Below are 17,042 nucleotides of genomic sequence, written 5' to 3' on the forward strand. Positions count from 1 at the left end.
CCACCACGGATGATACCTATTCTGCACTCCTGGGCATCCCCCCAAGAGCTGAGACTGCGTGCCTTCTTGTACAATGTATCTACCTGTTTTCATTTTTATATTACATGTAGCCTGGTCTTTAAATGTGCAGCATCTTTTCCTGTATAATGTATCCCCGACCTTTCCTAATTTGATCCTTCCCGTCCCTACGCTTGTATACTTCCCCTTAATCATGTAAAGCGTTCTGATACCCTCACGGGTCTAGTTCACGCTCTATAAAACTATAAAAGAAATAAATAAATAATGTTTAAAGTGCATTGTGAAACCTTAAAGGAGGAATGTAGAGATCATATTAATGTTTTCATAATCACATGAAAATTATAACATTATTTCCAGCATCCAGGTGGCGCCTATTGATTTTATTTGGTTAATCTCTTATTCTACTGTGCCAAAATGAAGTAATACAAGTATGTAATTTACATAAGTGGATAACATTTCCAGCACCAACCAAAGTCTGTGTTTCAGTATGCACTAAACTTCACATCGCATGAACCTTGCAGGGCAATGCCACATTGCTCTAAGGTCCTTATAAATAGATGAGCTACAAATGACACCTGGTCACCATATGTTTCCTGTTCTTATTGAGGCTCATCACTAATTGCTGAACTGAGCAGAAATGTTTAGTCCTCAAGAAGCCTCCACTATCTACATTATCTCCAATTCCATGCTTACACAGAGAAGATTATTATTCTTAGCCTGCTGCAACTCTTTCCCCTCAAAACACCACTGGACAAAGAATTGCAAAGTAATTTGCAAAACTTCCTCTATGGTGCCTATTGTGGTATTCAGACAAAATATTAAAATATCAAGGAGCAGAAATATTGAGTTTTAAATATCATGATGCACAAATATCGTGTGCAAAAATATTGTCGACAAGAATATCGATTTTAAGGTAAGTAATGATGGTAAAAATGTATATGTTGTTAATATCCATGTTGAAAATACCGATGTTGTTAATAATATTTACGAAAAATATTGTTAACCCCTTGCATGCTCATGACGGCCCCTTGGCCATCATGCGTTATGATGGGCGTGTGCGGAGGACGCCCAGGGTCCATCTGAATCCCGCCCTCTTTTAAAACGCCTGCACAGCGCGACAATTCTCTGCGCATGGAAGGGTTTAATATCGTTTTTTTTTATTATTTCTATGTATTTTGGTATATAGTTTAACTGCAAATGTTCTAATTGTATAGTAGCATCAACACCAAGCGGGCGGCAGCATTCTGAATATGCTGTAGTCTCTGAAGACACTTCACATTAGCTCCCAAATAGAGGACATTCCGATAGTCCAGCCTGGAAGTAACCAAGGCATGGACCAGGGCTTTTCTAGCTGTCACAGGGAGCAGATCAAGTGTCTTTCTGAGACTACGCAGAATGCCAAAGCAGGTTCCAGCCACGCGTTTGGTTTGATAATCATAGGAGATTTTAGAATCAATCCAGATTCTGAGATTTTTAACTTGATCTTTGGCTACAGGTAGAGGACCCAATGATTGGGGCCACCAGGCCGATGTCCAGACAGACAGAGACTTACCCACAATCAACACCTCCGTTTTGTCGCCGTTCAGTCTGAGACAATTATTGGCCATCCAACCAGCCAGATCTTGGAGACAGGACGCAAACTTACTGGCTGCATGCTCAGCCGCCTGTGTCAAAGCCACAACCAGCTGCGTATCATCTGCATACGTCACCATTTCCACTCCATATTGCTCCGTTATTAGCGCCACAGGAGCCACATAAAGATTGAAAATGGTAGGGCTCAGGCTGGAACCCTGTGGAACCCCTTGATTCAGGTTAAAAGCCTTAGACCTGTAGGGCCCTTGCTCAACACGAAAATTGCGCTTGTGGAGAAAAGAGTCCAGCCAGTCCCATGCCTTCCCTACCACTCCACCCTTCCTCAGACACTGCAGCAAGGTGTGATGCGCCACAGTGTCGAACGCGGCACTGAGATCAAGAAGAATCAGTGCCGCGGTCTTACCCTCGTCCACATGTCTCCGCAAGGCCTTCGGTGGAGAAGGGCAAGGCAGACTCCGTAGAGTGGCAGGCGCGAAAACCCGCCTGAGAAGGATGTAAGAGCCTATGAGCTTCAATATGAGCTGTAAGTTGCTGATTAACCAGCTTTTCAGCTATTTTAGCAAAGTAGGGAAGGAGTGATATGGGCCGCAGATTACTCAATTGGTCCATACTAATCTGTGGCTTTTTCTTAAGTGGAAGAACCACTGCTTCTTTCCAGATTATCGGTACCTTGCCAGATCCAAATGACAGCTCTAGCAGGGGACGAATATAAGATGCTAACGCCTCAATATTTCCTCTCAGGATTTTAGCTGGAGCAGGGTCATTAGGTGAGCCAGATTTCACACCTCTAGCTACTTTAATCAGCAGATCCTCATCTGGAACCATGAACGCCTTTAGGCAATCTTTTTCCATTGATCCATCCAGAGATGTCTCCTCACTACCGGAACAAGCCCTAGCCTCTTTTGGGAAGGTAGCATAAATATCCTTCACTCTATTGGAGAAAAATTCAGCTATCTGATTGCAGAATTCAGCCAAGCCAGCCTCCGGATCCCCAATAGAGGCCATTGAGGATAACTCTTTGTATACCACGAACAGTTCATTAACGGAACAGTCCGCCTTGTCAATCCGCTCAGTGTAGTAGGCAGAGCGGATTTTCCTTATCAATATAATACACACTCCATCTATGTTTTAAAACAGGTCTTCAAATTTCGTTTACACTGTTTTATTTTAATAGGACACATAGAAGCACATCTTTCCAGCCTGAAAAAAAGAAGAGTGGTGTACAGTGCATATGCACTATTCAGTGCGCGCAGAAGGTCAGGAGATGCGTGGTTCGGATCGTCCCACTTATATACGTTGATTAATGACAGATCAGGATACACAACTTCTAATAAAAGACATGTTTAAATAAGAATGTAGTGTGTTTAAATATGGAAAAAAATATTTTTAATTTTAAAAAACGCTTCGGTGTAGTATAATGGGACACTGGAATGAATCACAATATTGCGTTTACTATACAATGGCTCGGAGTACACTTCTACCACACATTTTTTTCTACACCCCTCTTGTGCGTAGTGCATGCTTGAGTTAACTTATCCCTCCACGGCAGTGATTGAATGAGCTGGTGGCTAGTATTGATTACTTGCACTTCTCAGCACTGCTGCAATGCGTTTAAAGGGAGAGTGCCGACAGTTCTCAGGAGAAAACCAATACTCTAAATAGTGAGTAGCTACATTATTAAATTTACATTTAAAGCACTGCTTCAAAGGGTCCACTGCAAAGATGGCACCCGTTACAATGTACCGCTTGGTTCTTGCTTGAGAGTTCCACTGCAAATGACATTATGCCATAGGAGAATGAATTTGGCTAGCTGAAATTAGGTTAACAGAAGTCTACTGAAGTAAGTTTATCCGAAACATGGTTGTTCTCACGCACATGGGCTCTCCCAACCAAATCAGAAGGCAGATTACATATTCTATCAGTGAAGGAAATCCATTCTAAACTTTGATTGGTTGGTAGGTCTATGGTTTACGATTGGCTAGGGAACACGTCAGTCGGTGTTTATTTGCTGATGGACCTCAGAAAATGTACGTGTCTTGGGATTGGTTACCAGAACGATTGTTCATTGGCTGAGGTGTGGTGAATAGAACATATGACCCCTGTAACAATTGTTTCTCATTCACTCTCCCACCTTCTGTCAGTAGGCGAACACACCCTTACTATTTCAATTTGTAACTTTAAGTGACACTTTTACTAGGTGAAGTATGATTCATGAGTACATGGGGCGGGGTTAGACACGTAGCAAATGAGCATGTGCAATGCAATAGGACCCGCATTTACGCGAGACCTATTGCATTGCAAATGGGTGGGCGTGTGGGAGAGGTGCGATTAAGGGACGAAAAACAGAAGTGGGGGGCGAGGGAGAAGGCATGGACAGTGGGAGTGGGTGGGTATGGGAACAAAATAGTGCTCAGTAAAGGGGCCAGTAGCCATGGAATGAGACATGGCCGTCATAGGAGGGACTAGCAGCCTATATACCAATCGGAAGGCAGCATTTAGAAAGGACACAGACACAAGCCAATTAAAAAGTGGGCGGGACTTCCTTTACATAGTCAACTACCACAGATCAACCCCAGAGCAGCGCTTGCGCGCTGGCTCAGGGCTCGACCTAAAAATGATTATTTATTGTTTAAAAATTGAGTCATTTATTATGTTATGCGTTAATTGTGTTATGCTTTATAATTTATGTAGTAGTTAAAATATTTTGTTTGAAGTGAACTACTCTCTCTCTACTGCTGCACAAACTGGAGTAGGAATGGTAAATTTTACCCCTCCGCTATCCATTTCTCTCTTTAATGTTGCACTGACTGGAGAGGGAATAGTACATTTTACCGCTTGGCAATCTAACGCTTTCCCTACTGTTGCACCGACTGGAGCAGGAATATTGAATTTTACCCCTCCTGAGTTTAACGCTTTCCCTGCTGTTGTACAGACCGGAGTTGGAATACTGAACTCTACCCCTTCTGAGTGAACGCTTTCCCTAGTGTTGCACCGACGGGAGTTGGAATATTGAATTGTACCACTCCTAAATTCAACGCTTTCTCTACTGTTGCACTGACTGGAGTGGGAATAGAAAATGTTACCCCTCCGCAATCCAACACTTTCCCTACTGTTACAGTGACTGGAGTGGAAATAGTAATTTAACATTATAATATTTGTATTTATTAATGTTTGTAATATGTAATATATTTTTTAGTCAAATGTAATTTATTTAGTAAATTGTAACATACATTATACTTATTTTAATAATAGTTTAAAATTATATACGTTGAAATAAACATGTAAATATGAGTTTAAAAAAAAGTATAAAATGTATATATAATTTTAAATTATTTAAAGATATTTAAATTACATTATATAACTGTTTTATGTTTATGGATTTATAGAGCTCATGGCTGCCCGAGGGCTTCCCAGCGCTGAAGAGAGGTGAAGTGAGGGAGAAGAGAAGTTATCAGGGTTGATCTCTTAGCATTCCCATTTCTTTGGGTAAGGAATTCCTCAGACTGAGAAGGATCTTTCTCCCCCTCTCAATCTCTTTTATATAATTAATGTTTACTATGTTTATATTAAAAACAATATTTTTGTGTTCGATATTAGTGTATAATGATATTTCTTTCGATAGTATTATTTTTTCCATTATGAGTATAGGTTTTTATATTTTTTTGCTAGATATTTTTGACACAATATTTAGCTCCCACAATATTTGTAGTTTCGATATTTTGTCAGTGAACTGCTATGGCATGATATCCAATCCACTTTCTACTGCTATTAACTGCTTAATCCCAAATTTGGAAGAGAAACATCTGGCTCCCAGTGAAGATCTACAAACAAGTCACTTACCGTCGGTAATGGTCTTTCTGGTGGGCACTCTATATAACCATAGAATACTCCCCAAGCACCAGACTGGATCAGGAAAACCTTTCCATGGAAGTGCTCTTGTATGCCACTAGTCGCTGTCTTGCATCTCCACAGTGACTCGATACCAACCTGGATGTGACAGAGTGGAGCTGTATATAACGGTGACCTGTTTCTTCTTTTTCTCCATTTCCACTCTCTCACATGCAAAGCGTGAACTATCGTCAGTAGATGTTAAAATGAGGTCACTCCATAGAATGGAGAGTTGGGAGGGGAGTGAGGAATCTGCAGTTAGAGTATTCACCAGAAAGAGCATTACCAAATGTAATTGACGTATTCTACTGAAAGATAATTCTAACCGCCGCAGATTACTCATCTTAGATGAGTTACCAAAACAATACCTCCTCAGGGGCAGAGTCTCTTGACTAAACCCTAACCAAAAGTCTTGCAGGTCCGGGTGGGTGAAATGTCCTTACCGCCAGACCCGCCTGCCAAAGCTGTAATGCTTTGTAAATGTATGCACTGAAGCCCCCGTCGCAGCCTGGAAAATGTCAAGGAAAGGGTCTTGTGTGCAAATGCAGTGGCAGCAATCGTAGCCCTTTGGGAAGGGGTTCTCAGACTTGCTGGGGGCTCACCTTGACCAATACATAGCAGATCATAATAAAGAGCACTCTCCGCCTCAACTAGGTCCTTTTCTACACAGCCCTCCCTTTTTCCACCCCAGAAAACTACACAAAAAAACGATGTCCACTTGTTGGTCCTTGGTATGGTTACATGACTAGATGATGGAACTGCAAAGAGGAAGACAGTCTTTAAGGAAGTTCCAGGAAACAGCTATGCATCGGTTCGAAGGGTACACACATGAGATACGTCAAGACAATGATATACCATAATACATAACAATATTGCAATAATAAGGGACAGCTAAAACCAGCAATTGTTTGTCTTAAAACATGCTTCAGCTTCAATTCTCTCTAATAGTGCTCTACTTGCAACTCCTTCTACTGTTATTGCAATCACTCCTTTCCTATTCAGGAACATCCAAGGCAATGCCAGTGATATACCTCCAGTTTTACTAGGTCGGCTTTCTTTTTCTGGTGGTAAGTAGAGGGGGGATTGCACTGTACATGTATTAGGTTGCTCTTTAGTGTGGGTTATTTGACACTCCAAGAGGGTTGACCTTTATCACCGGGGGCACTGGGTTACAGGGCAGAAAAATATTTCTGGAGATTGGCAAGAGCTGACATGTCTGAATTGTGTATATCTACACTTAAATGGTGTCTTTGCAACTAGGTTCTCAGGTGAACATTAAGACACAATATTTTTGTGAAGCTCTTCCCACAGTTTGTATATTTGTTTAGCTGGTCTCCTGAGTGAATACTGTGGTGGGATATAAACTAAGAGGTCTGAGATCTACCTTAAGGTTTTCCCACACTCATTGCAAATCAAGACTCTATTCTCTGTAAATGTGCCCATATCAGATTGTAGGGCTGTGCTGCCAACGAGCCCTATCTTAGAGCATGTATTTTCAAACTGTGTCTTACCAGCATGGTGTTGGCATTGGTCAGTCCCTTCAGAATCTGTGTAATGCATCTCTCCTGCTTCATCTCTTGGACACGTTGAAGGGAGAGTCGGTTTCCTGAACTGCTGCTGGCAGTCAACTGTAGTGCACTGCTTGTGTCCTTCCACATCTGTAGTGGGATAGCTTTCATATTGTGCTGCGGTAATATCGCCTGTTGGAAAGACATCCTGTCAGTCAGAGCACAGAATGTCAGACACAGCACAGAAGGACCATTTCGCTACATAACTGCCCCTTACACAAAGTTTAAAATACCCCATACTTACATTTGTTCAGATTTCTTGGAGACTTGGATCTCTCAGATTCCTGATGGCCAATGGAATACAACCCATCTTCTTTAATTATAACTATGGCAGGGCTAGTACCTAAGATGGCGAAGAATTTATTCAGAGTTTTTTTATTTATTCAGAGTTTTATATAGCGCGAACAAGATCTTTACAGATATCAGAGCGCTTCACAGAAACAGGGGGTGACGATAGCATGAGGGTGATGCGACATAATATTGGGTGCAATATAAACTTCAGTAACATGATCGGATAGCAGTCATGTTCAAATAGAAAGTCAGTAAACAATCAGATAAGCGAAAAATAAAAGACGAGACTGAGTCTTACATACAATTACGATAGAATCAGGAGAACTTATACTATAAGTATCTAAAAGTTGTAGGGGAAGGGGCCTCGATATACAATAGGCTAACATGAATAGTCTAATAATAGATATTTAGTGAGTAGCATAGAAGGATCGAATGACCATCAAGTAATTGTGGCATACAAGAGGAATAAACAGATCTAGGTCATGCAAAATATGACATTATTTGACATTAGACAATCATGAAACCAGTAATACCCAAGCGGCACGAAAGTCAATGAGGAACAGACATTAAAGTTCAGGTGAACTTGGCCATGAGGATGGCTTTCACCTCTTTCTTAAAGAAGGCCGTGGAGGAGATAAGCCTGGTTTCGGGAGGGAGTGCGTTCCAGATCCTCGGCGCCATTCCTGAGAAGGAGCGTTTGTATGTTCTTTCCTTCCGGAATCTGCGAGGTTTCAAGAGTAAGTTTTTTGAACTTCTATTGGATCTCGACCCTCCTGATATAGTTAGCTTTTGAGTGAGGTAGTTAGGTGCATTGTGGTGTACAGCCGCGTGTGTCATTACAGCGATTTTCAGATGTATTCTGGCTTCAAAGGGCAGCCATTTCAGAGATTTCAAGTCAGGGGTTATATGAGAGTGTTTTCTTGAGCCCGTGATGAGTCTCGCGGCAGCGTTCAAGGAAGCTCTTAGGGGTGCAGTTGTTGCTAAAGGGAGACCACTGAGGGTCACAATTCCATAGTCAATGCGGGGGATGACTAGGGCTTGAACTGCATTTTGGAAGTCTTTGGCTGGGAGGAAGGGTTTCAACTTTCTCAATGTGTTGATTTGGAAATTAGCTCCTTTTGTCGCTCTGCTAATGTGCTGTTGCATGTTGAGCTTTGCGTCCAGTGTGACACCTAAGGATTTCGCGGAGTCCACGATGGTGGGCCGGACATTGAGTGCAGTTAAGTTGTTGAGCCAAAGTTGGATGGTGGTAGATTTCGCAGGGGGTGCTATCAGAAGGAACTCAGTTTTCAGAGCATTTAGTTTGAGGTGGTTGTCGGCCAACCACGATTGGGTCTTTGTGAGAGTGTAATTCAGGAGTTTGATATCATCCGGGGATTGTACCTTTAGGTAGAGTTGAGTGTCATCGGCATACATATGGAAGTGTACATTGGATGCTTGGAGCAAGGAGGCAAGCGGTTCCATGATGAGGTTGAACAGTGTGGGTGAAAGGGAGGATCCTTGTGGAACGCCTAGGTCGACTGGCACAGGCGAGGATAACACATTGTTAATCTTGAACTTCTGAGTCCGGTTATGTAGGAAGGACGTGAACCATTTGAGAACAGTCCCGGATAAACCCATTCTAGTGTTTAGCAGCTCAAGGAGGTTCTCATGTTTGACCGTGTCAAAAGCTGAGGAAAGGTCAAGGAGGATGAGGAGGCATGAATCATTGCGATCGAGGATTTGGTGGGCGTCGTCAATTATGTGAGTCATGGCAGTTTCCGTGCTGTGTTTCGCACGGAAGCCTGATTGGTGGGTGTTGAGGAGATCAAACTTGTCAATGTGTTCTGTTAGTTGAAGCTGTACACATTTTTCCAGCAGTTTGGCCAAGGTGGGGATGTTTGTGATGGGACGGTAGTTGTTTAGGTCGGACGGGTCAGCTGTGGGTTTCTTGAGTATGGGCGTGACTTGCCCCACCTTGAGTGAGTCCGGGATGAGACCTTGTTGAAGGGAGCTGTTAATGATTTTAGTCCAGAGTGGGAGGAGCATGGTGGTGAAGTCTTTTACCGCGTTAGCAGGCAGGGGGTCTGTGAGGTGATTAGAAGGTTTCAGGGTACCGAGAAGTTTGAATATTGCATCTTCTGAGTAGATGTCAAAGGAGGCCCACGATGCGTTGTTTTTTGGCTGGGCGTTAGACATTCTGATGTGCACAGGGTGTTGGCTTACATCATTGAGGAGATCATTCCTTATGTTGTCGGTCTTTTGCTTGAAGAAGGTGGAAAAGTCTTCACTGTGTGGGATATCGCTTGTTGGCTTGTTTTGTTGTAAGGGCTGCGGCTTTGTTTGACTTTTGACTAGTTCGAACAATTTTCTTGGTCGGTTTTTCGCTTGGTCAAGCTGGAGGCGAAAGAAGTCAGATTTCGCACGCTTAATTTTCCTAAAATAGGCATTTCTCTTGTTCTTAAGCTTTTTGCGATGAAGTGATGAGGGATCCGATCTCCAAATGCGCTCTGCCGATCACATAGCGCGCCTGTCTTCGTTGAGTCTCCCGTCATACCAGGGGTTCGAATTCTTGGTGGAGACTCTCTTTAGTTGCAGTGGGGCTGCTTCGTTGATTATAGAGGTCATGGAGTCGAGGTAGAGGTCTGTCAGAGTTTGAACATCAGAGACGCCAGCAGGTGGAAGGAGGAGCCTGTAAGTGTGGGGCGGTAGGGAGTTAGGGTTGAGATTCTTCATGTCCCTTTTCCAGATCTTGCATTTGGTGGGTTGAGCCGGGGAGGGTTTGATTTTTTCATTGATAAAGAAGGTGATGATGTGGTGATCTGACCAGTCACAGGGTTGGATTGACCCCAGTTGGGTAGAGTCCTCTTTGGCGATGATAAGGTCGAGTATCGCACCTTTATCATGTGTTGGGCTGTTGCATATTTGGGTGAGGTCAAGCGCATTAAGGAAAGATTTAAGACTATTCACCACTGTGTCTTTCTGATCGTTCCAATGGAGATTAAAGTCACCCAGGTAGATTTGAGTGATCTGCCGACCGGCGTTGGAAGTAATCGAGTCCATGAGTTGTTGAGAGAAGATGAGGTTATCCCCCGGCGGGTGATAGATGAGGTGTAGAGCACATACTGGTTTGCCATCACTGGAGATGTCGAGGCAGAAGAGTTCACAGGAGGTGAGGGAGTGGGAGGTGAATTTGGTGACGGATAGATTGCTCCTGAAAATGCATGCTATTCCCCCGCCCGTCTTGCCGGTCCTGTCGAGTCTGATGATGTGGTAATTGGGGGGAACTAGTATATCCATGATGGGCGTGGAGGCTTCAGTTAGCCAGGTTTCCGTCAGTATGGCTAGGTCAAGATCCATTGATGTGACGAGCTCTGCAATGTCGGAGGAGTGTCTCTGGGCCGATCTGCAGTTGAGAAGGATGCATTTGAGTCTGGGGGTGAGAGGGGAGGTCGTGTGTTCTAGCGATAGGGGGACTCTTCTGAGGTTGTTTGGGACAGAGCTTCTGATGTTTAGCGTTGGGTGCCTAAGGGGATTTGAGAGAATAGTCGGTATGGGGAGGTGAGTGGGGGTTATGTCTTTTAGCGGTCCTGGGCCAAAAGAGCGGAGGAGGGTGCGTAAGTCGTGGTCCGACAGGGAGTTAAGGGCACGCCGGGGACGGAGGGTGTTGTTGCGGACGGGGATGGAGGGCCAGTGTAGAGGGCGTTGAGTGCGAGGGACTGTGGGGAGAGTGCGTCGTTTGTTGGATACGGTGGTGGTCGTTGTGGGTCTATGTTGTCTGGAAGGTGTGTGTAGAAACTCTTTGATGGTGCGGAGCTCGTCTTTGAGTTGTAGGAGGGTGGATAGAATGAGGTCGAGAGGTGTCTTGGTGTTAATGCTCGTTATGTGGGCCATGGGCGAGTCGTTGAGAGGGGAGTTAGTGGGCGAATTTGGGGCGGGGAGGTGGGGTATGCTAGCCTTAGTGGGGGGCTCTGCTGTTAAAAAGGGGGGGTGGTATTCGGTGGGTGCGATGAATTGTAGGTGAGCGGTGTGGGTGAAGTAGGGGGAGGGTGGGAAGAAGTGGTGGTGGCGTCGGTGGGGGGTGGTGCCGGTGTGTTGAGGGATGAGTGAAGGTCGAAGATAATAGGGGTGGTAAGGAGAAAGCGGGGGCTGAGTAATGGTGGGGAGAGGTGGGGGGGTGTTATTGTGAGGGAGGAAGCCCGTTCTGGGGTGCTAGTTGCGCGTGTGAGGGAGTGAGGGGTGAGAATGGGGGGGGGGTAGAGAGGGAGGAGGATCTGCCACAGGGGGGGGGGGAGATATACTCCGGGTGATGTTGGATTCAGCGAGATTCGTGTGAGGTGTGGGATGGGGGGATGGGTGGGTGGGGGTAAGTTGGATGTGCCGGGGGAGGTGAACTACGTCTGTGGGTGAAGGGAGAGGGGGGGTAACATCAGGTGTGATCCTAATTATAGCACCGGGGGGATGGGAGGGGTGTGTGTCATTCTGAGGTTGCAGTGGGCAAGGCAGGTTATTTTGAATATTGGTGTTGGGGGGAGTTGTGTAGCTTGATGTGTGCAGAGTGGAGGTCCGCCGTCTGGCGATGTGCTCTAGGAAGGTAGGGAATAGGTTGTCTAGTCGGTCAAGGTTTCTATCATTGGCTTGGAGTAGAATGGTCCCGTTGTTGTAGATGGTGATTGTGGCTCTGCCTGGGAAGACTAGGGATGGAGAGATAGAGAGAGTTAGGTCATGAGCGGATTTCTTGGTGGTGTGAATAGTGAGGGTGGAGAGGAACGCTTTCCTCCATTGTGCTCTCCGTGTAGTGTAAAAGATGATATCGTTGTTTGTGTCTCCGTTGATCAACGAGAAGTAGATGTCCACACACGGTAATTCGGGATGTGCCTTTAGAAAATTATGTTTGTAACGTTTGGCGTTTTTTTTGGTGAGGTCAGGTGGGTATATGATTTTGTAGGTGTGCTCGCCCAAGCGTTCCATGGCGGAAGAGGTGTGGGTAGAAGAGTTGGTGAGCTTGTGTGGTTGCGGGGCAGTATGGTAGAATGTGGGCAATAGGTATGGACGACTAGTCTAAGATGGCCGCTCCGGTGGTGAACTATTCAAAGATGGCCACCACGGTGGCATATAGGGAGCCAAAAGAAGTCCTATCTCTATTGTTGATGTGCCTTAGGGAGCTAGCTTCCCTTTCCGGGGCAGGTCGAGTTAGTCCGTCCTCTTTGTTGTTAGGAGGGAAGGGGGAGAGATTAGGTTTCGAACTGTTCAGGAGGCGAGGAGGAAGCCTTATCTCTGTTAGGGTGACCTGTGGCCCCGCTGGTATGCAGCTTCACGGTCGTGTGGTGGGCAGTGGAGGAGATTTATGGCTTCGTTGTCTTGTCCCCGCCATTTTAGGTAAAGGAAAGTGATACAAGCTAGGGGGTCGCCATGCCGCATGAATAAGTTGAAAGCAGACAGCTTTGTATCCTTAGGGCAGAGCGTGTAGCGCCGGTGTGTTCAAAATAGAGCTTAAATGTAGTGCTTGTAAATACCTTCAGGCTAGTCAGGAGGCTCCACTGAGGCTGTCCAAATCAGACTCCCTATGTCCAGATGTAACTGAGGCAGATCAATTATTCCAGGATATTGGTTGTGAAGCGCGATGAAGCTCTCGTGCTTGGTGATTGGCTTTTTATTTCCAGCCTTTCGAGGGGGGGGGGCTGAGTAGTCCTTCCTTCTGGCGCTGCACAGCGCGATCCTTCCAGGGTCCACTAGCCGACCCAGCTCTCCCACACGCCCCGAGGCCCCCGTCCGATCCGCCGCCACACAGTCCTACCAGCTCCTTCTTCGCTGTACACCGCCCAGCGGGAGGGGGCAGACGGACAGCCACCACAGATCCACGCGATCCACCCTGACCAGTGGTCGACCCACCGCTCTCTCGGCAGCGCTCAGCGAACCACAAGCGACAGGTCTCTCAGGAGGCTCCAACCGCTCCGCTCAGCCTCATCTCAGGGAGCCCGCCGGCATCAGCAGGCGGCGCTTCACACTGCCCCCGTGCCTGCGGTCGATCCTGCAGACCCGGCAGAAAGTTTGATGAATGAGATTGGGTTTCACTGGAAACCGGGTTGAGCCCAAAGTAGTCGCAATTATTTGGTGAGAGGACAGTCTCCAGGCGCTCCAATGCGCTATACGCTGGACGATATCAGCCGCAGACCCAGCCGGCGCCGGACCATCAAAAGCGGTCGCGTCGTGCAGCTACGCCCACGTCCACAACAGTCCTTAAAGATATCCTTGTGACGCCCGTGTCCCCAGCAGGTTCGCGCCCCTTGACCAGGGCTCCGCCACAGCTCCGGTGAGGACCGTAGGTGCCCCGCAGTCCAGGGCTCCGCCAACCGCTCCGGCGTCCAGTCGCCAGCGCTTGCTCACGGCTCAGGTAGGTGAGATGTAGTGGCAGTTTACAATCCAGTTACTTTTAGTTGATCCAGTTACTCTTAGTTAATCCAGTTACTCGTTTTTCTCCCGATGGCGCGCGTGCTATCTGGGATAATTCCTGCAGGGATTATCCTCAGCCCTGGGAGCTCCGGTGGCTGGCTCCTACCAGGCGGCCATCTTGGGAAGCTAGAATAAATAGGTTTGAGGGACTGGTTAGGTTCTTATATGACGTTGCAAGGATTGATGCCATATTTGGTTAACACCCATATTTTATAAGTGGTTACTGCCAGCATCAGAACTTTGGAATTACCTTATGTTGGAGGCTTTGCATTTTATGAATATTATTTATTTATTTAATATAATTGTAATGGAACGATACGCTATCGCGCAGTGCTGTAGGGCTGGCCTAAATTATTTTTTTCAATAGACTGAGAATCAGAGCTAGAGATTGTAGGAGAGTAGGTTCTACTTCCTATGGTCACCCCCACTTTTTGCTGTGCTTTTCTGGTTTTTTGACATTAATGTGGCTGTGGGCCTGCTAATCAGACCCACAGCCCAGCTGTTCTCTCTCTAAATTGATACCATGTACTTTAGGTACATACCCGATTGGGAATTGGGTCACCTCTGTGAGCCCCTGTATAGTGTACCATAGGTACCCATGGCATAGGTGCATCCAAGGCCTACCAGGGGCTGCAACATGTATTATGCCACCCCTGGCTGGCCATCCAAACTGACACCACAGGCTGATCACTCAGCTTGGGTAAGGTGGTGTAATCACCCCTTACCTAGATATAGTATACCTATATCTACCCATACATATAGACACATATGCACCTATAAGTCACTCCTATGGCAGGCTTCGACAATCCTGGAGGCAGAGTGCTTGGTTTTATGTGAGAGGGTGCTCTGGCATGAGCTGAGCCCCTCTGCAGCTTTCGGAACGATCTCCTTATAGCTGTTCTATGATATAGCCATACCATATAATCTTAAGTGCATTATAATCCTCGCGGTTAATGCTAACTTTGGTTTGGCTTTATCAAAACATGTCGTGTAAGGTGTCAAACACTTTGGAATACTACCCCCCCAACCCCCACCAATTCTGGCGGCAGGGGTGGCATTCCACCCTTCTAGAGGGAGGAGACATGGTGGTTACTGCTTTACCCAGTTAAAGTTAAACAGAGCCTCAGCATTACAAAATGGATGCTGCAGCCACGACTCTGACCTCCTGCTGCTGGATGAAACTCTGGCAGGGGAGGCCTAGGCAATAGGTTTCCTGCCTTGGGAGGTGCTAGCACCTCCCCAGACAGGCTTTTAGCGTATTGGGGCAGGGAGGGCTGCAAAACGACACACTGCCTGGGGCACCCAAGGTGCTCCATGCACAGCCCGGTTCAACCCAGTTTCTGGGTCACTCCAGCCCCGCTCTGGCGCGAAACTGGACAAAGGGAAAGGGGTGTAACCACCCCCTTCCCAGGTCTACCCATAGGAGGGACCTAGCAGGTAATCCAGCCCCTAGAATCAGTATAAAGATAGGAGCTGTGTCCCCAGGACTTTAGATTATCCTGGATAGAAACTCTGATACAAACTCTTGGACCTTCAACGTTCTATTTCGACTAGAAGACTGAAGACATCTCCCTTGTGGTCAAGGAGTGACCACCCTGTGCAAACAGGCACCATCAGTAACTTGCCGGTCTGCTTTGTCGTCGCTCCCGACGGATCCCGAAGACACAGGAACTGGACTTCCAGACTTCTCTGACTCCGACCCACATCCAGAGCAAAGCTGAGACCCGTGGCGGACACGAGAGACGTGGGACCGGATACCCTGGACATCCTGCATTTTGCTAACAGCTCGACTACCGAGGTACGCTCGCAGTTGTACATTGGGGTATGAGAAGCCCCACACCCTGTGGTTCTGAAATTCTGGACCCTACTGTTATCACGATATCGAGATCCAATACCCGTGCCACAAAATATCAACGTACCATGACGAATTTGGTGTCAACAGACCGATAATGAGTAGGACATCATCCCTATGCATTTGCGTCATGATTGGGGGATGCCAACACCCTTAAATCATAGTTTCCGTTCCGAACCCTTAGACTCCATTTTGTGAATGGCATCCATCTTGTGTCTTGCCCTCATGATAAGTCAATTAAGTAAGGCCGAGTCTGATCTAAAAGGACACGTCCACCTTTCCTTGACTTCCCCCTGACCTGTCTCAACTGACTTCATTGCCTCCAGCCAAACCTGTTTGGGCAGCTCCTCACCCAGTGGCCGAATACGATAGCATCAATGCACGACATACCACAAACCATTCACTACATCCAGATCATGTTTTTACACACACACACACCTGTCCCCGCACCCTGTTTATGGCCAGTTTTATGACTAGGAGGTGCCTTTCTTTATTGGGGTTTCGTCGATATCTGATGGGAGTTCCGGGCCTGGCCGGGTAATCTATCACGAACTGGACGTCTAAAATAGGGGCTTGCCTACATGACTTCGCTCTTTTGTATTATTGTAGAAATATGTGTATAGCCATATCATAAACTCAGGAATTCTTGCTTGCAGCTATTATTTTTGTATATAAGGAGACGGCTGGTTCTGTAAAAACGAACAGTCTCCTGAGAACACACGATCCGCGTTTGTCGCGCTTCTAGGACACATGTTACTTGGTAGCTGCCAATAAAACTTGATCTCTGACTGTGACTAGAAGACTCCGTGTTTCTGTGGTCCGGAACAAGGGAGAACTCAGAGGTCTTCGGGTGTTATCCCCTGGCACCAGCGGGTTCCTAAAAACCCGTTACCTCAGTTGGCGCCCAACTCGGGGCGGTATCAAGCGGCGACGGTCCAAGCCAGATGTTCGTGAGGAGCTTCGTGTGAAAATTCCAGAGGACGGCCAGCCACTTCAGCGACCCCTGTATGTCGACGTGGTTCCGAAGGTCTTTGCTGCGAGGTTCCCCGCGTCCCGACGGCTACAAAGGACTGCTGCCCTGACTATCGCCTTGTTTTGGACCCAGTGATCCTTGGTAGAGCGAAACGATAGACGAGTCTTCTAGCGACGTCACAGATCTTCAAATACTTCAGTTAAGTATAAGTGGAGCGTCTCCCAGTCCTTAGTTTGTCCTTAGTTTTTGGTATCCTTGAGATACGCTTTGATTTGGTACTTGCAAGCCCCAAAGCCGAAGGACTCGTGTTTTCACGAGAAATATCGTAACAGATAATCCTTTGAAGTTTGAAGCTAGACTAGTGAGCGAAGATGCCTGGTTTTAGCAGACTTGGAAACTTGTTTTGTCTTGGTTGTAGTAAGGACTC

The 17,042-nt window shown here is 46.4% G+C and overlaps 1 protein-coding gene across 3 annotated transcripts in view; it reads right to left on the minus strand.

Annotated features, from left to right (window-relative positions):
• LOC144764018 (uncharacterized) overlaps positions 1 to 17,042 on the minus strand; it is a 284,209-nt gene that overhangs the window by 193,158 nt on the left and 74,009 nt on the right. For all 3 annotated transcript variants that reach the window (XM_078650148.1, XM_078650147.1, XM_078650146.1), the window contains 2 exons: positions 7,312 to 7,410; positions 7,011 to 7,199 (listed from right to left, as the gene is read on the minus strand). In XM_078650148.1, coding sequence (XP_078506274.1) covers positions 7,011 to 7,199; positions 7,312 to 7,410 — 288 coding nt within the window. The remainder of the gene's footprint in view (positions 1 to 7,010; positions 7,200 to 7,311; positions 7,411 to 17,042) is intronic.

This window comes from Lissotriton helveticus, chromosome 6 (genome assembly GCF_964261635.1).
Source record: "Lissotriton helveticus chromosome 6, aLisHel1.1, whole genome shotgun sequence".
NCBI classification, from domain to species: domain Eukaryota; kingdom Metazoa; phylum Chordata; class Amphibia; order Caudata; family Salamandridae; genus Lissotriton; species Lissotriton helveticus.